Raw genomic sequence first — 21,591 nt, 5'->3', positions numbered from 1 at the left:
TTAAACTAGCATAGGACTCACTCATTCAAAGAATTTAAGCAGAGAAAATATGATCATATTTGAGTTTGAAAAATCTAGCATGTGTGTTGAGAACAAATTAAAGTAGGAGAGAGTACAGGAGGTCAGTTTGGAGACTATTAGAAGTTTATTGATATTTTAGTGGCAATGGAGATGGAGAGAAGTGAGGTGACTATTTTTTTCAATTTCAAAGAGATAAAATTCACACATATAAATTCATCTTGTGAGCCATTTGATTTTTTAAAAATTTCTTTATTGGGGGATTAATGTTTTATAGTCTACAGTAAAATACAGTAGTTTGTACATGTGTAACATTTCTCAGTTTTCCACATAACAATGCAATCCCCACTAGGTCCTCCTCTGCCATCATGTTCCAGGACCTGAACCCTCCCCCCAATCCCCACCTCAGAGTCTTTTTATTTTGGTGCAGTACTCCAACTCTAGTCCAAGTTCTGCTCTGTGTTTTTCCTTCTGTCCTTATTTTTTTCAACATCTCTCTATGAGTGAGATCATCCCATATTTATCCTTCTCTTTCTGGCTGATCTGACTTAACATGATTCATCCTTCAAGCTTCATTCAAGACGAGGTAAGGAAGGTGAACTCGCCATTTTCAATAGCTGAGTAGTATTCCACTGTGTATATAGACCACAACTTACTCTGCCACTCATCTGTTGTTGGACACCTGGGTTGCTTCCAGGTATTGGCTATTATAAATTGTGCTGCTGTGAATATAGGTAGACACAGATTTGTATGAATGTGTTTTGTTCCTTTGGATATATCCCAGGAGAGGAATTGCAGGGTCATAGGATAAATCCATTTCTAGCCTTCTGAGAGTTCTCCAGACTGCTCTCCACAGAGGGTGGACCAGTTGACATTCCCACCAGCAGTACAGAAGGGTTCCTTTGTACCCACAACCTCTCCAACATTTGTTGCTATTATGAGCCATTTTAAAGTGTACTATTCTGTGATCTTTAGCAAATTCACAGTATTATAAAAATACTGATAGTATCTCATTTGAGAACATTATCATCACCCCCCAAACCTATAATTTTCAGTTCTGTGCTTTCCCAAATATCGTGGCAGTTAATGTCTCTATAGACTGGCTTCTTCTGGACATTTCACATAAAAGCACTCACTGAATAAGTAACTCTTTATTTCTGACTTCTTTTTCTTAGCTTCATGGTTTCAGGGTTCATCCATTTTGTAGCATGTATTAGTACTTCATTCCTTTTTATGGCTAAATAAAATTTCATTGTATGGATTTTGTTTATCCTTTCTTGATGAACATTTGGGCTATTGTTTCCATTCTTTGACTCTGATGAATAATGTTGCTGTGAACACTTACTTGCGTACAAGTCTTTTAAGTAGCCATACATGTTTTCAGCCTTCTTGAGTAAAAAATAAAACCACACACACACACACACACACACACACACACACACACGAAAGGAAATGGCTAGTCATATGGTTTAATATTTTTAAAAAATGTCAAACGTTTTTTTCTTTTTCTTCATTTTAACAAGAGCACTACCCAGCTCTGGTTTATGTTGGTCCCTGGGATTGAATCTTAGGACCTCCAGGTCACAGTTACAGAAGTCTTTGTATATTTTCACTCGGGCCCATGCAGCTAGCAGGATGGACAACTGTTGTGGTCTGTGTAATGTCAGGAAGCTGCGTAGCCACCGGTGAGACCAGAAGTGGCATGATAAGCAGTACAAGAAAGCCTATCTGGGCACAGCCCTGAAGGCCAATCCTTTTGGAGGTACTTCCCATGCCAAGGGGATTATGCTGGAAAAAGTAGGGGTTGAAGCCAAATAGTCAGATTCTGCTATCAGGAAGTGTGTCCCAGTCCAGTTGATTAAGAATGGCAAAAAAATCACAGGCTTTGTGCCCAATGATGGTTGCTTGAATTTTATTGAGGAAAACGATGAAGTTCTAGCTGCTGGATTTGGTCATAAAGGTCACGCTGTTGGTGACATTCCTGAAGTACCGTTTAAGGTTGTCAAAGTGGCCAGTCTCTCTGTTGGCTTTATACAAAGGCAAAAAGGAAAGGCCAAGATCCTGAGTTTGATGTTGAAAGTTCCGTGGTAATAAATTTTCATAATACCAGGGGAAAAAGAAAAAGTCTTTGTATAACCATTTTGCTATCTTCCCAGTCCCAAACTGTTTTCTTTTTGATGGTACCACTTATCATTTCAACCATCAATGCACAAGAGTCACATTTCTTCTCAGCCTCAAAAGTCTTTTTTTCAGTTAAGAAATATTAGCTATATTAATGGGTATATATAAAGTGGGATCTTGGGGCTGGGTAGTTGAGTGCACATATTACAATGCATAATGACCCGGGTTCGAGGCTCTGGTCCCCACCTGCAGGGGGAAAGCTTTGTGAGTCCTAAAGTAGTGCTGTAGGTGTCTCTCTGTCTCTCTCCCTCTTTATCTCCCCCTTCTCAATTTCTGGTCCCTCTTTATCACCCCCTTTTCAATTTATTTATTTATTTATCCAATAAATAAAGATAATTAAAAAAAGTTATTTCTAAAGTGGGATCTTTTTCATTTGTATTTACTATTAGCTAGTTATTTTGAACATCTTTTCCTATATTTATTGACCATATATATATTTTCTTTGGAGAATTGTCTGTTTTAGTCTTTTGTGCATTATATAATTAGACTTTTTTTTTTTTAAATCTTGAGTTGTAAGAGTTCATTAGATTTGGTGGTTGACCATTGCCATATATATAACTTGCAAATATTTCCTTCCATTTTGTGGATTATCTTTCCACTTTCATGATATTTTTGTTTGAGACACAAAAGTTTTTAGTTTTGTAAAGTCCAGTTTTTTTTAATTGGTATTTTTGGTGTTATATTAAATAGACTAATTCCTTATCCAATGCCAGGAAACACTTATAGCTGTGTTTCCTTCTGAGAGTTTTATGATTTTAATACTACATTTATAATTTTAATATTACATTTTAATATAACTCTTTGATTTGAGTTAATACTTATATGTGGCACCTGGTTTTAATTCATTCTTTCAAATGTAGCTAGCCAGGAGTCCCAAAATATTAACAGCATGGAATATTTTTCCTGTGTAGTTTGCTCAGACTTAGGTCTCATGCCTGCACATACTATCCAGGTGAAGGTTCTCAATGAAAGATGAGAATTTTCCTCATCTGTTAGCATTAACAGAGGAAGCCTTGGAGTAGAATGGCAAGGGGTGGCTGATGGGAAGTTTCATGGTAGAAGTGCTTTGGGGGGCTGGGTATTGAATAAGAAAATGTATAGAGTTGCTACACAGTGTTGAGTGTCTCGGGTTTATCGTCATGTCAATTGAGGCCAATCAATCTGTGTAGTTATATGTTTCTTCAGTGATGTTTAGCTGGGAAATGCATTGTTGGGTTCACCCAACTTCCAGTGGAAGAAAAGTGTATTAAGATTTTTGTGAAATTATTATAATGTTGGATCATGTAATTTGGGGAGTAATGTTGGGGAATAAAGGTAATTGATAAATAATTTAAAGATGGTGAGTTATCAATAGTAGGTTGTAGACTGAAGAACTTAGAGGACTTCTTGAACAAAAGAGTGTTAAAATATATTTAGTGAATGGCTGCTGTAATTTGAGATTTCTAGTTATCCCAGTACAAAAAGTGATTTGAACAGATCCAAGAAGGATGACAGAGGACCTAGTGAGGGTTGTATTGTTATATGGAAAACTGGGAAATGTTATGCATGTACAAACTATTGCATTTATTGTCGAATATAATACATTAATTCCCCAATAAAGAAATTAAAAAAGAAAAAAAAGTGATTTGAGTTGGTGTGAATGTAAAGGCACTGAGGAAGACACAGTTTTAGGGCTGATATATTTGGCATTGGGCAGGTTTTCTTTCAGATGAAATTACCAAGATGTTTGGGTTGGAAAAGAAGACTAAGAACTAAGAGTTCAAGCATTGACTGAAGGAGGAAACCGATTAGAAGATTAATGGATAACAGAACCAAAAAGAAAAGGGAAACATGAGTTAGTTTGTGCCTCAAAGGAATCAGAATTTTTGCTAGAAAGGAGAAATAGTTATTTATGGATAAGACTGCCTGTTCTAGTGCCTGAGGCTTCAACGTTCCAGGTTCAGTCACCCAGCACCACCACAAGGCAGAGCTGAATAGTACTCTTAAGGCTGGAGTGGGATGTGGTGGGGTGGGGGCAGATAATAGCTATTTTACCTCCCAGTATGAGGGTTTGGGGGTAAAAACAGCCTCTGGTTACAGAGGAAGTAGTAGTCTCAATAACCAGTTGTCTTCAATTAAGAGAAAGAGGTGGGGAAAAATTTTAAAGAATTTATTTATTAATGAGAAAGATAGGAGGAGAGAGATAGAACCAGACATCACTCTGATGCTGCCAGGGATTGAACTCAGGACCTCATGCTTGAGAATCCAAAGCTTCATCCACTGCGCCACCTCCCAAACTACAGGGGGAAAAATTTTTTTTAAGCAAATGAGGATTTATGGAAATTTGCTACTTAGAATTTAAAGAGGGGGTATGAAAGTTTCTGGAGGGAAAAGAAGGGGAGGTATGTGGAAAGAACTGAGGATAAAAAGAGCATTGTGGGTATAGTATTCAGGACAATAATAGGAGATCAAGGACTCTTTCTTGAACTGCACTGGAGATAACTAAGGTCATTGAGAAGATAAGGCTTAGTTCTAATGCTAATAGGCTTGAATTTTTCCTTAGAGAGGATAACAACTTCCTATGCAGTTTGTCTCAAGGTCTCAAGGAGTGGCATGGCAATTTTCATGAAGGCTGCCTATACCAGGGTCTAGTGGCTGCTTTTTCAAGATCAAGCTAAACAAGTAGCTATGCGAATCTCGTGTGCAGGAGACAACTCATTCATTTTTGTTGTAGTCTGTCTTACTAGAGCTGGGTCCATTATACAGTTCAAATTAAAATAATGCAAAAAATATCTTAAAACTAGGTAATGTTTCCAATTGGGACCATTTTGACTACCTAGGCAGAGGCAGACCTGTATAAAAACAGTGAAGATTGTGTTGCACAAAGGCCCTGGAGAGCAGTGTTTATGGCCCAGTGTGGTCTGCGTGACTGACTATGTGCTCTGTCCACAGGGTCATGTAGGCACAACAGCAACCAAGAAGATCGATGTCTACCTCCCACTGCACTCAAGCCAAGACAGACTGCTGCCGATGACTGTGGTGACAATGGCCAGCGCCAGGGTACAGGACCTGATTGGGCTCATCTGTTGGCAGTACACAAGTGAAGGACGAGAGCCAAAGCTCAAGTAATCTTCCTCTTTTTTGCTGCTAAATTTATCGTTGACTTGCCTGCCCAACACTCTCTCTCTCTCTCTCTCTCTCTCTCTCTCTCTCACACACACACACACACACACACACACACAGATACTCTTTAATACCCTGCCACATTCTGGGATTGGGCCATCTTTCTAGACATTGGCCTGGGAACCAGATGTCTAAATTAACTCAGGTTAGGTTGCTCACCACCAACTTTTGGGCTTATGTATCTCAGGCTTATTTCAGAGAATTTGTCTTTGAAAACAGACTGGCTATGCTGTAAATTTAGAAGTCTAAGAAATACATTTCAGCAGTTTCTAAATCCTTTACTGATTATTGTTAATAAAAATGTCATGGAAGTGGTGGGAGGAAGTAATGTTTGTTGAGCACCTACTATAAGTTGGCATAATGCTGCATACTATCACACCTGGTAATCTTATTTGGTTCTCCCAGCTCTGTGAGAGGTGAGCATTAGGCTCTTCATTGTTATTACTTGCTGGAGATTACAGATGGGAGAGCGCAGAGTCAAGATTTTGATTTCTAATATGTCCAATACTAAGGTTTTTTCAGTCTTTCCTTTTGATTTTAATTAAACAATGATATTAAAAACATCAGGCTTGAGGGTCCAGGTAGTGGTGCACCTGCTTAAGCACACATATTACTCAAGGACCCAAGTTTGAGCCTCTGCTCCTCACCCACAGGGGGATGCCTCACGAGCAGTGAAGCAGATATGCATATCTCTCTGTCTCTGTCTCCCTCTCCCCTCTCAACTTCTCTCTGTCCTGTCAAATAAAAACATAAAGGTGGGGGTGAAAAAGACCACTGGGAGCAGTGGATTTGTAGTTCCAGCACTGATCCCAGCAATAAAAACCTGCAGGCATGAACAAAACAAAAAACAAACAAACAAAAACATCAGGCTTAAAAGGTAGAGTCTCTGTGATTCGCGAGGTAGCACAGTGGATAAAACATTGGACTTTCAAACATGAGGTCCTGAGTTCAGTCCCTGGCAGCACATGTACCAGAATGATACCTGGTGCCTTCTTTCTCTCTCCTACTATCATTCTTGTTAAAAATAAATAAAATATTTTTTAAAAAAAAAGATGGTAGAGTCTCTGATTCATAACTTGACCATTAAGAGCCCTGCTGCATTAGCTCTCCCATATTTAGCTTTTTTTTTTTTAATCTGATAGTCATCCATTTGCAGTTTTATATATTCTTACTAGTAATAGAATTGGGGCCCCAGCAAAATGTAGTGAATGATTTCTTTTTCTTTTTTTCTTTGTTTTTACCAGAGCACTGCACAGCTCTGATTTAGGGTGTTGTGGTGGATTGAACCTGGGACTTTGGAGCCTCAGGCATGAGAGTCTGTTTGCATAACCATTATGCTGTCTACCCTCTGCCCAAATGTTTTCATTCTGAAAATGGATTCTCATGGAGACTTCTTTTGTCACATTTCCAGAGTTAGTATGCTCCAGTTAGCTGTCATTTTTTTTTTTCTTCCCTTTAGGTACATTAGATTTGCACATAAAATTATTCTTTCAAGTACTTGTTGACATTGCCCTCTACTTTGCCTGAATAAATTGTGGATATAGAGATAATCTTTATTGCTCCTGTGGTAATGGGAAGCTTTTTCAACCAAGATACCACCAAGGCGCCGAAAAGGGTTGAGTCAGCACTCTGCTTGAGGCTGAACTATGATGGTGTCCCTTTTCAGTATAGATGGAAGCAAGACAACAGGAAAGAGCATGACAGTGCTAGTGATGTTGTCTAAGTGATGCTTAGTAAAGGCACTGAAACCAAGAGAAACAAAAGAACTCACTCATGTTACGCACTTAGTAAGTAAGCAACAAAGATAGGAGTTGAACTGTGATACCCATTTCACACATAAGGAAACTGAAGCTTAGAGAAGCTAAGTAACTTTCTCAAATTATGAAACAGTAGAACTGGTATTTATATCCAGGAGTCTCTGGCTTCAAAAGTGTGTGTGTGTGTGTGTGTGTGTGTGTGTGTGTGTGTGTGTGTGAGAGAGAGAGAGAGAGAAGGGTCTTGCATCTTTTTGTTTCAGATAGAGAACTGAAAGAGAAAGGGAGAGGCACTACAACATAACTCCACTACCCCTAGTATAGTCCATGATGTTCTCTTATGGTTTTGGAACTTGGACCTGGTGCTTTATGTATGGTCAGGTGTGTGCTTTGCAGATAGCCAAGCCCAGAGCTCCAATTCTTTACTTACTTCCTACATTAGAACTCTTATTATAGGAGATATTAACATATCTGTTGAGTTATTTTATTGCAGGTGAATTCCAGCATACATAAGTAAAAAGGGCAGTTATGCTTACTTAGGAAATAACAAAAATACCTGAAGCTCTACCAACCCAGGTTCAATATCCAGTACTATCATATGACTAAGCTGAGCAGTGCTCTGCTCTCCCAAGGGAAATAGTGCAGTGATAGTGCATAGGACATAGGTCCTGGGTTTGCTCCTCCTTCCCCCCAACCCCATTTTCATCTAACACACACACACACACACACACACACACACACACACACAAGTTTTTTTTTTGAGCCAGCAGGGTTATTGCTGGGGTTCTACACTGTTCTTCCACTTGTGAAGTTTCCCTTGAATAGTGCTCCTTTTTGTTGGCTGGGGGCTCACTCCCTGGTCCATGTGCATAATAAAGTGTGCACTCTACCTGAAGAGCCATCCCCTGGCCTCTATTTTTAATATCTTTGATGAGCTTATGCTAATACATAATTAGCATTAACTAATGTCAGTGGGCAACGCTTTTTGTATTATGCAGGCCTACTGATTGTATAAAATAGTTTTACCACCTGAAAATTGACTGTGCTTCATCTATTCATCTCTTCCCTCTGGCAAGTATTCAGATTTTTACTGCCTCTATAGTTTTATATTTTCTAGAATGTCAGCCAGTTGCTAAAGGATACCATATATAGCCCTTTTAGACTGATTTCTTTTCCATGGGAACATGTACTTTAAGTTTCTCATGCTGGTTTTTGTGGAGTGTCAGCTCATTTTTCTATGTTGCTAAATAATATTACTTTGTATAATATCTAGTATACTATAGTTTATTTTTCCTTTTACTTATTGAAGGAAGTTTGGTTGCTTGCAATTTTCAGCTATTATAAATATAGCTGCTGAAACAATCATTTGCAATTTTTGTGTGTGTGTGTGTATGATTGTTCCATTGTTATAAGCAGATACCTAGAAATATAATTGCTAGGTTGTATGGTAATCCTGTGCTTGGCTTTCTAAGAAGCTAAGTGGTTATACCATTTGGCATTTGTCAGCAATGCACAACAGTTCCTGTACTCCATATTCTCACCAGCATTAGTGTTATATTTTGTAGTTTAGTTTTTCTAATAGGTATGCAGTGGTATCTCATTGTTTTAACTTAAGGTTCCCTAATTATAACACATTAAGCACATTTTTTTTCTTTTTTGCATATTCACCATCTATGTCTTTTCTAAGTTGTTTGCTCAGACTTATTTATTTTTTAAATTAGGCTGTTTGATTTATTTATCTATGTTAATTTTAATTGTGCTTTGCAATTTTATCAGAGATAAGTTTTGTAAAGATTTTCATCTAATTGGTGACTTTTCCTCTCATTCTCTTAACAGCATCATTTGCAAAACAATTTTTCAATGTTAACTTTAGCTTTTCTTTCCTAGATTGTACATTTGGTGTTGTATCTAAAAAGTCATTGCTAAACCCATAGTTACCTAGATTTTTTTTGCTTGTGTTCTAGAAATTTTACAGTTTGTACTTTACATTTAGATCTGTGATTGACTTCAATTTTTTTGTGTGTGTGAAAATTATATGGCTAATGTCTGGATTTTGTGTTTTTGTATATGTCTAGCTAGTTGCTTTAGCACTGGGCTTGTTAAAAAGATGTCCTTTCTCCAGTGATCTTTCTTGTTTCTCTGCCAAAGGTCAGTCTGACTTACAATGTTTGTTAAAGTATTTCTTGGGGGGAAAAAAACACTTTTTAATATTTATTTATTCTCCCTTTTGTTGCCCTTGTTGTTGTAGTTGTAGTTGTTGTTGTTATTGATGTCGTCATTGTTAGATAGGACAGAGAGAAATGGAGAGAGGAGGAGTAAAAGATAGACACCTGCAGACCTGCTTCACTGCCTGTGAAGTGACTCCCCTGCAGGTAGGGAGCCAAGAGCTCGAACCGGGATCCTTAACACCGGTCATTGTGCTTCGTGCCATGTGTGCTTAACCCCCTGTGCTACTGCCCAACTCCCCAAAAAACACTTTTTAAGGTTTATTTTATTTGATAGGACAGACAGAAATTGAGGGGGGAGGGAGGTAGAGAGGGAAAGAGACAAAGAAACACTGGCAGCCCTACTTCACCTCTCATGAAGCTTTTCCTCTGCAAGTGAGGATTGGGGGCTTGAACCCAGGTCCTTATGCATGGTAACATATGCACTTAACCAGATATGCTGCTACTCCTTGGCCTCTTAAACATTTCTTAATTTGTATTTCACTATTATATTCAAGGGTAAAACAATACATTTTATGTAGCACCTGTTTATAAAAAATAAGTAAATAAATAAAAGTTAAATCCAAATGCATTCCAGTGAGAAATTATGAAATTACTTCTTACATAAAACTTCATTTACTCTACTTCATAAATAATCTAAGGAATTTTCAAGAGTAATTTTGACTATTCCCAATTTTTTTTTGCAGTTTTATATTCTCAGCCCATTTTACACTAAAGTGGTTATTCCTCGTCCTCTTTTTAATTATCCTTCAGAATTCAACATTTTCCACCAGTCTCTTACCTAGTATTACATTTTATAAGAGAGCTTGAACCATTGGACTACAAAGCTAGAGTACTATGTTTCGGAGATTATTGCAATACACATTGAGTATAAGTTTCTGATTGTAGAGCAGTGTTGTCCTAAATTGACAACCACTTAATACCTGTTAGACTACTGAGCCTTAAAAACACAAGAGATAGCAAGTATTTATGATGGAATCCTAGTGCACTGTTGGTGGCAATTTAAGTTGTCGTAGACACTATGGAAGATAGTATAAAGTCTTCTCAAATTAAAAATAGGGTACCAAGTGGTTCAGTATCATACTTCTTGGCTTACGTACAAAGGATAAGCAAACAGGATCTTGAAGTGTATGTACTTCCTTCTTATTGTACTATCATCATAATAGCCATGATTAGGAAACAAATTGTCTATCTATGATGAATAGATAAAAAATATGAAGTATATATAGACAATGGAATATTATTATGAGAAAGGAGGGAATTTGCTATTTGTGAGAATATAAATGAAAATTGAGGGTGTTATTCTTTTAAAAAAATATTTCATGAGGGCTAGGTGGTACCACACCTAGTTAAGCTCACATAGTATGCAAGAACCTGGGTTCAAGCCCCTGCTCCCCACCTGCAAGGGGAAAGCTTCATGAGTGGGAAGGCAGGGATGCAGATGTCTCTCTCTGTCTCTTTCCTTCTCTATCTTTCCCTCCCCTCTCAATTTCTCTCAGTCTTTAATAATAAAAATATATGAATAAAATATTTAGCCTACTTGTTGGATGGAGACAGAAATTTATATAGAAAGGGAAAGATAGGGAGACAGAGAGAAAAAGAGACACCTGCAATTCTGTTTCAGTTTTCATGAAGCTTTCCCCTTTCAGGTGCACATTATAACCTGAGCTCTACGAATTGCTTCACCAAGCTCCAAGTGTATTATTCTAAGTTAAGTAAATCAGATGAAAATACAGACTGTATGATATCATTATATATGGCGTAAAAAAAACCTTATAAAACAACAAGGGCAACAAAAAGGGAATAAATAAATAAATAAATATTTAAAAAATCTTTTAAAAAACTTTTGGAAACAAATTAGAATGGTGGTTACCAAGAGTTATGTAAGAGGGGGGGAAATGTTGGTCAAAGGGTTCAAACTTATATATCAAAGATGAATTAAGTTCTGGGTGATTACAGTTAACAGTACTACATTAGATACTTGAAAGTTACTAAGAATATATTTTGAATGTTTTCACCACAAATAGAGAAATAATTATTATATAGCATGATGGAAATATTAGTTATCCCTACTTGGTAGTAAGCACTTTGTAATATGCAAGTGTGTCTGATTAATGCATTATACCTCATGAACTTATACAAAGTTACATATGTCAATTATATCTTAAATAAAGTTGAAAATGTACATAAAGTGTAAGCTTCAAAAGAGCCATAACTGCAACTTTGAAATTTCTAGTAACCACAGTTTTAAAATTTCTAAAGCTAAGATAAAGTTAATATTCATGACAACTTCCAATGGTTGACCAAGAAGTAACAAAGACTGAGATATCATGCTGTTGGAAAACCAGGTAAAATGATGAATAAAGAACATCTTGACCCTAAGAACACAATCTACAAAGTTTGAGGTAATTTGCTGAGAAACAGGAGCTGGAACCACAGCCATGGGAGACAGAGCCATATTGAAGCACTGACCACACACTGACATTCCCATCCCTGCCATACCACCACACTTAAACAATATTGTCACAGCACCAGCTACCAGTTAAACAGCAGGATACCACACTGACCAAAACACAAACAAAAAAATCAAGGGTCCAGCATCACTTGGAAGACCAGTCAGTTTCAATTCAGAAAGCTAATCACGAAGACAATTCAAGACTCCAACTTTAGCATACAGACAAGGATGGAGCATAAATAGCATAATGGTTATGCAAACACTCTCATGCCTGAGGCTCCAAAGTCCCAGATTCTGTCCCCCACACCACCATAAGCCAGAGCTGAATAGTATTCTGGTAAAAACAAAAAGACATACAGACACAAATTAAGGAATCCAGAGATGGGGTAGGCAGTAATGCAGCAGGTTAAGTGCACATAATACAAAGCCCAAGGATCCTGGTTAGATTCTCCGACTCCCCCCCACCTGTAGGGGGGTCACATCACAGGCAATGAAGTTGGTCTGCAAGTGTCTGTCTTTCTTTTCCCCTTCTTGTTCTCTCCCCCTCCTCTCTCAAATTCTCTCTGTCCTCTCCAGTAAAATGGGGAAAAATGGTCAACAGGAACAGTAAATTTGTAGTGCTGGTGCCAAGCCTCAGCAATAACCCTGGAGGCAAAATAAATAAATAAATAAATAAATAAATGTAAAAAGAAATCCAGAGATTGATTTACCATATAGCTATGAACAAAAAGAACTGTGAAAGGAAACACAGGAATTAGAGAAAACCATTGACAGCACTAAGGCCTAACTTAGAATCCTTGTATCCTGAATAAATAAGCTTGAGGATAGAATAGTGGAGCTAGAAGACAAAACCACTACACTCTTGGAGTGCAAAGCTACTGAAGAAGAAAAGTTTATAAAAAAATGAAACAATTCGGGAGTCGGGCTGTAGCGCAGCGGGTTAAGCGCAGGTGGCGCAAAACACAAGGACCGGCATAAGGATCCCAGTTCGAACCCCGGCTCCCCACCTGCAGGGGAGTCGCTTCACAGGTGGTAAAGCAGGTCTGCAGGTGTCTATCTTTCTCTCCTCCTCTCTGTCTTCCCCTCCTCTCTTCATTTCTCTCTGTCCTATCCAACAACGACAACAACAATAATAACTACAACAATAAAAAAAACAACAAGGGCAACAAAAGGGAATAAATAAATAAAATAAATATAAAAAAAAGAAAGAAAAAAATGAAACAATTCTCTGAAGTAGCAGGCTCCATCAGAAGAAGAAAATTGAAAGTTATTGGGGTCCCTGAGGATGAAGAGGAGAAAGGAACAGAGAGCATATTCAAAGAAATTATTGCAGACAACTTTCCACACCTTGGCAATGGTCAAAATATAAAGAAGAAACTGAGCAGAAACCAAAAGTACTGAACCTCCAATAACCAATACCAAGACAGATAAGTAACACTTTGCAAAAGTAAGGACAAGGAAGAAACATTTCAAGCTGCAAAGAAAAGGAAGAAGCTGACATACAGAGGCAGAAGCATCAAGCTCGTACCAGATTTCTCTAAAGAAATCTGAGAAGCAAAAAGGGAATGGAACGGCATTTTTACAGTATTAATAGATTTAATAAATAAGAATTATTAGCCATGAGTACTCAACTCTACCAAACTTTCCTTCAGATATGAAGGAGAAACCAAAAGCTTCCCAAACATATTGAAACTGAAGGACTTCACCACCATTGACCCTGTTTTGCAAGAATTACTGGAAAAAGTCCTACTAAAGGAACTCTTAATTCCAGATAAGTAATCTGTGGTAAAATGGGAACTCAACAGCAACAGAAGTAGCAAACATAGGGAAAGGGAGGGCAGAACGGACAGAATGATATGAACACTGTTGGTGAACCAAGGCCAGCTGTCAAAGACCTAGGCATCAGAAATTCTGAACTCTCAATCTCTGCCTCACTTTCCCTGGAAGCAGAAAGACTTGTGTTAGGAGAGATAGGTCAGGAAGAGAGGGATGAATTACAGGGTGACTCCACATGTAGGTAGAACTTGGGAGAGAGAATTAGAAAGGGAAAACATGGGATGAAACTTGGACCGAGGATGGTGTACTGCACCAAAGCGAGGGTTACTGGGGAGGGAATGGAATAGAGAGTCTAGTGGGTAGAGTTGGTGGGGATGGGGGGGTGAGAGTCTGTAACAGACACCTGTTTCAAAAAACTGGGAAACCATATACATGTATAGACAAATGCGTTGTAATTCATTAAGTCCCCCTCAAAATTTTTTTAAATTAAAAAGAATTAATTTTCATATACTGTTTTATTTAACTCACTGTAGCTTAAATATAAACACAACATGTAATTTATATAAAAATCATTAATGATATTTAATGGGTTTTTTAATATAAATTTTTAATATCGTGTTTGCTGTTGACAGTACATCTCAATTCAGACTAGCTATATTTCTCAGTAATCATATTGGAAAATGCAACTATAAAATAAGTGGTATAGGGACCAGGTGGGTGCACCTGTGTAAGTGCACACATTATAGTGTGCAAGGACCCAGGTTTAAGCTCCTGGTCCCAATCTACAGGGAGAAAGCTTCAGGAGTGGTGAAGCAGGGCTGCAGGTATCTCTCTGTCTTTCTCCTTCTCTATCTCCCCCTCTCCTCTCAATTTCTTTCTGTTTCTACCCAATAATAAATAAATAACAACATTAAAATATGGGGTCAGGAAGTAGTGCACCTGGTTAAATGCACATTACAGTGCAAAAGGACCCAGGTTTGACCCCTGGTCCCCACGTGCAGGGGGAAAGCTTCACAAGTGGTGAAGCTGAGCTGCAGGTGTCTCTCTGCCTCTCTCTCTGCACCCCTCCCCCTCTCAGTTTCTCTGTCAATATCCAGTAATAAATTTAAAAGTTAAAAACATTAACATATACATTAAAAATGAGTAAATAAAATAAGTGATATAGCTATACAAAGGAATTCACTGTTTTCCTTTGTCAAAAATACCTTTCTCACCCTACTCCTTTTGATATTCTGCTTACTGTCAAAAGCTTGAATACTTTGTCATGCCTTCATTCAGCAGCTATTTATGGAGTTCAAGGCCATGGATACTGAGAATAATACGGAGAACAAGTGAAATGTGAATGCATCATTCAAAAATACTATCATTTGTTTGAAAAGAAGAAATTATCAAGTGCAATAGGACTTTATAACTGGCTCATTTCACTTATCATTTATACTCATTCATGCATTCAGTAAATACTGAGTGTTTATTATGTGCCAGGCATTTTGCTAGTGTATAGTGTTGTGTAGAACCACACATGATCTCTCATGAATTTCAGAATGATGAAAATAATTCAAATAAAGATGAGTGGGAAGACATTTAAACTTTGTATGAATTACTCAATTTAGCTGAATTCTATTTTTCTTATAAAACCTAAACTTACATGTTTTTCTGCCTAGCAGGGAACAATTCAGCAATTGGTCTTTTTGAGATTATTGTTCTCTTCAAGTGCCATGCTTTAGAATAGTATTTTTATAATCTTACCTTTAAAGTAGAATGGGAAGTTGGGTACTTTTAATGGCTTTATTGTTTTATTCTAAAGATAATTAAAGGGTTTAAACCCCTTCCCACATGGCAGTATTACATTTGTGTTTCTGAAAGACCCTTCTGGCAGTATAATTGAGGGTAACTGCTTACATATTCTGCCAAGAATCAAATTTAGGATTCTGAATTTATTAGAAGAATTGTTCTAATTCAGAATTATATAAAGGGGAACTTTCCAGAAAGGCTAGATGTGATGGAAATAGTAGTCAGCATCAAAGCTAAAGCAGCTCTTATAATTATATGCAGGATAATAGGAGAAAACATGAATTTGAGAACAAAAATATCTTTTTACATTCTCCAAAGGAGAAATTCAGAACCAACATATATATGAAAAGATGCTCAAAATCACTGATGATCAGGGAAATGCAAATAAAAAACAATGAGATAACATTTTATACCAGTGACAGTATCATACATTAGAAAAGACAGAAACACCAACTGTTGAAGAGGCTGTGGGGGAAAGGAACTCTTTTGCATTGCTGGTGGGAATGTAAATTATTCCAACCACTATGGAAAACAGCCTGGAGATTTATCAGAATGCTCCCCTATGGCCTGGCAATTCTCTGCTGCGGATAAACCCAAAAGAAAAAAGACACCCATCCAAGGAGACCTAGGCACACTTATGTTCATAACAGCATAATTTGTAATAACCCAAACTTGGAAGCAACCCAGACGCCCAATGACAGATAAGTGACTAAGAAAGTTATGGTATATATACACAGTGGACTACTATACAACTGTTAAAAACAATGAACTCATCTCCTTGGAAATATCTTGGACCAAACTTGAAGATATCATGTTGCATGAAATAAGCCAGAAAGAGAAGAGCCAATACCAAATGATCTCACTCACAGGTGAAACTTAAGATACAAGATATGGGGGGTTGGGGGGGGGGGGGAACACCATAACCGTCTCTCATGCCTGAGGCTGCTAAACAGCCTCTCATGCCTGAGGCTCCTAAATCCTAGGTTCAATCCCCCACACCACCATAAACCAGAGCTGAGCAGTGCTCTGGTGTTTCTCTCTGTCTCTCTCTCTGTCTCTCTTGCACACACACATACAAACATACTTCTCAGCCCTAGCTTATGGTGGAATTGAACCTGGGACTTGGGAGCCTCAGACATGAGAGTCTCCTTGTATAACCATTATGCCATCTCCTCCCACTCTGAAAAGATTTATTTTCAAAGCCCAAATGGAATTTCTAGAGATGAAAGTTTTAATATCTGAAATACACCTGATAATATCTGAAAGATAGAATGAAATCTACATTAGGTGAGATCAATAACAATTAGACACTGCAAAGGAAAAATATTGATGAAATTAAAGCTCTAAAAAAGATCAGTTTAATACAAAGGACTTGATTCTGTTTAGAAATTAATGGGTATTTCCCAGAATATTTATACGCAACTATTCCTATGTGAAATGGTTTGTTTTGGTGAAAAGGAAAGTGTGACTGTCTTTACATATAGATATTATTTTATTTTATTTATTCCCTTTTGTTGCCCTTGTTTTATTGTTGTAGTTATTATTGTTGTTGTCGTTGTTGGATAGGACAGAGAGAAATGGAGAGAGGAGGGGAAGACAGAGAGGAGGAGAGAAAGATAGACACCTGCAGACCTGCTTCACCGCCTGTGAAGCGACTCCCCTGCAGGTGGGGAGCCGGGGTTCGAACCGGGATCCTTATGCCGGTCCTTGTGCTTTGCGCCACCTGCGCTTAACCCGCTGCGCTACAGCCCGACTCCCCGAAAGTGTGACTGTCTTAAAAAATTTTTTTTTTCTGATTTTAATTAAATAAACTGAGTATAAGTAATTCAATGTAGGAGAGTGAAATATCTTTTTTTTTTCTTTTCCTCCAGGGTTATTGCTGGGCTCGGTGCCTGCACCATGAATCCACCGCTACTGGAGGCCATTTTTCCCCCTTTTTGTTTCCCTAGTTGTTGCAGCCTCGTTGCGGTTATTATTGCCATTGTTGACGTTGCTTTGTTGTTGAGATAGGACAGAGAGAAATGGAGGAGGGGAAGACAGAGAGAGAGGGGGAGAGAAAGATAGACACCTGCAGACCTGCTTCATCGCCTGTGAAGCGACTCCCCTGCAGGTGGGGAGCCGGGGCTCGAACCGGGATCCTTACGCCGGTCCCTGCGTTTTGCGCCACGTGCGCTTAACCCACTGCGCCACCGCCCGACCCCAGTGAAATATCTTTATTGTATTGTTCAATGTAACAAATTGTCTATACTTTGTAATAAAGGTAATTGCCATTACCCTTATCAAAAATCAGTGTTTGATAAAGGAAAAATTGAAATTTACATACTCATGGGGCTTTTGGAAAGTATAGGAATTTGGGTGGGGGGAGTGCTCATTGCTTAAATGTAAACATTTTGGGGGGGTAATTTTTTAGTTCTTTTTTCTTATAATCTTTTAAAAATACATATTGAGTATTTTCACATAGTTGTAATACCTTCTCAAGTTTTTCTCTGTAAAACTGTAAGTGGGCTGCCAGTACTCAATATTTTCATCAATTATGAAAATTCCTCTTTCCTCCCCAGCTCGTCCTGAACCTTCTTTGCTTGACTCAGCTTGCAGCCTCTGACACATGTGCATTGATTGCCACTTGGTTAATAGATACCATTGTAGCAAACAAGAAAAAAGAAGAGGAAAATGTTATTCTCATTAATAAACACACATTATTAATCATAGACATGGCTTGCTTTTTATGGGTATAGTGGTTCAGTCTACACATTTAGATATTTATTGAGTCAACAAATATTTGTTAAGTTCCTTCTAAATGCCATCTATTTTCTTTTTAAATATCTTACTTTATTTTAATGAGAGATACAGGGAGAAAGACCCAGAAATACCAGAACACGGCACAACTCTGGTTTATGGTGGTTCTGGGGATTGAACCTGGGGCCTCAGAGCCTCAGGCATGAAAGTCTTTTTTGCATAACCATTATGCTGTTGCCCCAGTCCAATGTCAGGTATTTTACTCTTTACTGAGGATACACAATCAATGGGAAGAATTCCCGCTTTTTAGAACAACATAGTACGTTAGGATATATGCAGAAACATTAACAAAATTCTGTAAGATCACAGAATAGAGTCATTTTATTCTCCTAATATCTAAACTTTTCCTTTAGAGCAACCAAGGAGGGCTTTTTGCAGATAAGCCAATGGAGCTTAGAGATTTATTTACATAGAGAGTACGTTGGCATTGCAACCAAATCTTATTGCAAACCCCTTGCTAATTCCACTGAAGTATGTCATAAAGAAGCACCCCTGTTTTCAGTTCATTGTTTTGTTAAAGTAAATGTCTGTATTTGATGAGTTATTTGTTGTTGTTGTTTTCTGATCAGCACTGCTCAGTTCTAGTTTATAGTGGTGGTGGGCACTGGGGTGGGGGGTGGGGGTTGAAGTGGAGACTTTGGAGTTTCAGACATGAGAGTCTTTGCATTAACTGTTGTGCTATCTGCCCCCACCCTCTTTGCTGCTATGTAACTGAGGGCTTGTTTGTTTTTGGTTTTTGTTTGTTTGTTTTTTTGTCTTTTGTCAAGTCTTTATGAGGGGCGGATAAAGTTGCATTGGTACAGTTTCTCATCTTGTGATGGTGTCTTTTTTACCTTTCTTATTTAACTGAGTTATTGACATGCAGTTGCTTTCCTAGGTTCCTAGTCCCTCCCTATCTCTAAGGTGAGGCAGTCGAGTAATTTTACTTAAGTAGCAGTGATGTGTTGTGGTTTTCTCTTTTTCATAGTATGTAGCTTTTCCATAGGAACATGTGTTGCCAGGCACCTTGGAAAGGCTTGACTCGCCATAGTTTTGGCAGATGGATGGGGGAAGAAATAGGGAATGCTCTTTTTTTTTTTTTTAATTGGGGGATTAATGGTTTACAGTTGACAGTAAAATACAATAGTTTGTACATGTGTAACATTTCCACATAATAATACAACCTCCACTAGGTCCTCCTCTGCCTTCATGTTCCAGGACTTGAACCCTCCCCCCAACCCCCACCCTGCAGTCTTTTACTTTGGTGCAGAACACCAACTCCAGTCCTAGTTCTACTTGGTGTTTTCCCAACTTCTGTCTATGAATGAGATATCCCATATTCATCCTTCTCTTTCTGGTTTACTTTATTTAACATAATTCCTTCTTCAAGTTCCATCCAAGATGAGATGAAGGTGAATTTGTCATTCTCAATAGTTGAGTAGTATTCCATTGTGTATATATATCACAATTTACTCAGCCACTCATCTGTCATTGGACACCTAGGTTGCTTCCAGGTTTTGAATATTACAAATTGTGCTGCTATGAACATAGGTATACACAAATCTTTTTGGATGGGTATGTTTGACTCCTTAGGGTATATCCCCAGGAGAGGAATTGCAGTATCATAGGCTAGGTCCATTTCTAGCCTTGTGAGGGGTTTTCAAGACTGCTCTCCTCCACAGAGGTTGGACCAATTGACATTTCCCACCAGCAGTGCAGGAGGGATCCTTTGTCCCTACAACCAATAGTGAGGGCTCTTGACTGCTTGGGTTTTAACCTCAGCTCTGTCACAGTTTAAATTGAGCAAAAAGTCTCTTTAGAACTTCAGTTTTATAATTTGTAGAAATAATAAATGGCTCATTCATTATTATACTCTTCACATACATGTGAAGATACAGTGAGCTTTGTGTATCTACTCTACTACCCACAGTTGTGGCACATAACATTCAATGAATGTAGCTAATGATATTGCTGATTATTGTGCTAGTATTAACTTGGTGTCCTGAAGCAGTTTCAGAAGTCAAAATACCACAGTATTTTAAAAATTATTACTATTGATTATTTGATAAAAACACACAAAGGAACCAATATATCAATGTATAAAAGATGAACTTCCATTCACTTCTCCCTCAAATGTTCATATAAGGAGTTGTAGGTATTTAAGCATTACTAGACTTTACTATTGAGTCAGAAAAAAAAAATGTTGGTCTTGTATAATATAAAATAATATTGTCATCTTTTTTCTTGGCTTTGTTCCCAGTGCTCAGGGCAGTATAGGCACTTTGCAAGTGTTTGTTTTTGAGTGTGTCAGTAATTTTACTTTTCTGACTTAGAAACTAGAGAAAAAAATATATAACATTTGTCAATGGAACCTTTGGGCTCTTAGTTTTTTAGCTTGTGACATTCGCTGAGTTTGTTTTATTGGAGATTTGGGGACACCCCATGACAATCAAACCAGAATTCTTTTGATGTTTGGCTTTCTACTTTGCTCAGTGGCATTATTATTTGCCCTTGAATCCACTGGTATGCTGGGGAATCACAGACCTTTCTTAGGGTTATTAACATGGCAATGAATAATCTGTACTGTCCATTGCTTGCTTCATCAAGGCCTTTCTTGTTTATAAGACCCAGAGATTCTGACCCCAAGGCTTGAGCACAGTGAACGTGTTAACTCCAATTACAGATGTGTTTTATGTAGAACATGTTGTTCAATTTCATTGTTACTTAGTACCTCTAACATGCCTACACCATGTATCTTTAAAGATGGATGTATTTGTAGGAATTATTTTTCTTATGATTTTACTGTAGTTGCCATACCATTTTTAACCTTTGTTACATACTGCATACTTTATCTCATGCTTCTAGTGATCTCTGAAATACATGACCGTACTCTTTGTTGTCTTCTCCCTTTATATTAGTGATTAAAGTCTTACAAAACTATATAATTTCAGGCATAGGTTATGCCCTTTTAATAGAAGCAGAAACTGAAACTCAGGATAGTGAAGCCTCTTCTCTGAATCACATAGCCCTTGAGTGATGGAATTAGAATTTGAACTGAAGTGTTTTTGGGTACAAAACTCCACCACACCATGATGTTTTCTTCATCTGAACTTTCTTTTACTTTTGCAAGTGTTTGGCGCTTATGTTAGTAACTTCTTACAAAGATGCTATTCATGAAATTTAAATTTCTTAACACCAATGCAAATACGTGAAATTTATAGTGACAAACATGACCAGATTACTTTCTTGTTACCCATCCATTTAACAGATTTACAATTCCCATTAATTTTAATCTGTCCTCATTACCTGTTTTATATAATAAATATCTCTTAGTTGTGACAGCCTGGGTATAGATCACCTGAAGAAGGCTCTCTCTCAATAAGCAGAGTTGCAGCTAAAGATTTGTGAATTAATTGGGAAAATTGCAAATCAGGTAGTCAGTGAAATAATTCAT

The 21,591-nt window shown here is 37.8% G+C and overlaps 1 protein-coding gene and 1 pseudogene across 4 annotated transcripts in view; both read left to right on the top strand.

Annotated features, from left to right (window-relative positions):
* Positions 1 to 21,591, top strand: part of MAPKAP1 (MAPK associated protein 1) — a 266,882-nt gene that overhangs the window by 110,933 nt on the left and 134,358 nt on the right. For all 4 annotated transcript variants that reach the window (XM_007539997.3, XM_007539996.3, XM_007539995.3 and 1 more), the window contains one exon: positions 5,131 to 5,303. In XM_007539997.3, the coding sequence (XP_007540059.1) occupies positions 5,131 to 5,303 (173 nt within the window). The remainder of the gene's footprint in view (positions 1 to 5,130; positions 5,304 to 21,591) is intronic.
* On the top strand, positions 1,654 to 2,083 carry LOC107522141 (small ribosomal subunit protein uS12-like; annotated as a pseudogene).

Source organism: Erinaceus europaeus, chromosome 10 (assembly GCF_950295315.1).
Source record: "Erinaceus europaeus chromosome 10, mEriEur2.1, whole genome shotgun sequence".
Lineage (NCBI taxonomy): Eukaryota > Metazoa > Chordata > Mammalia > Eulipotyphla > Erinaceidae > Erinaceus > Erinaceus europaeus.
Note: the sequence above shows the minus strand (reverse complement) of the source record. Positions and strands in the feature narration are given on the sequence as shown.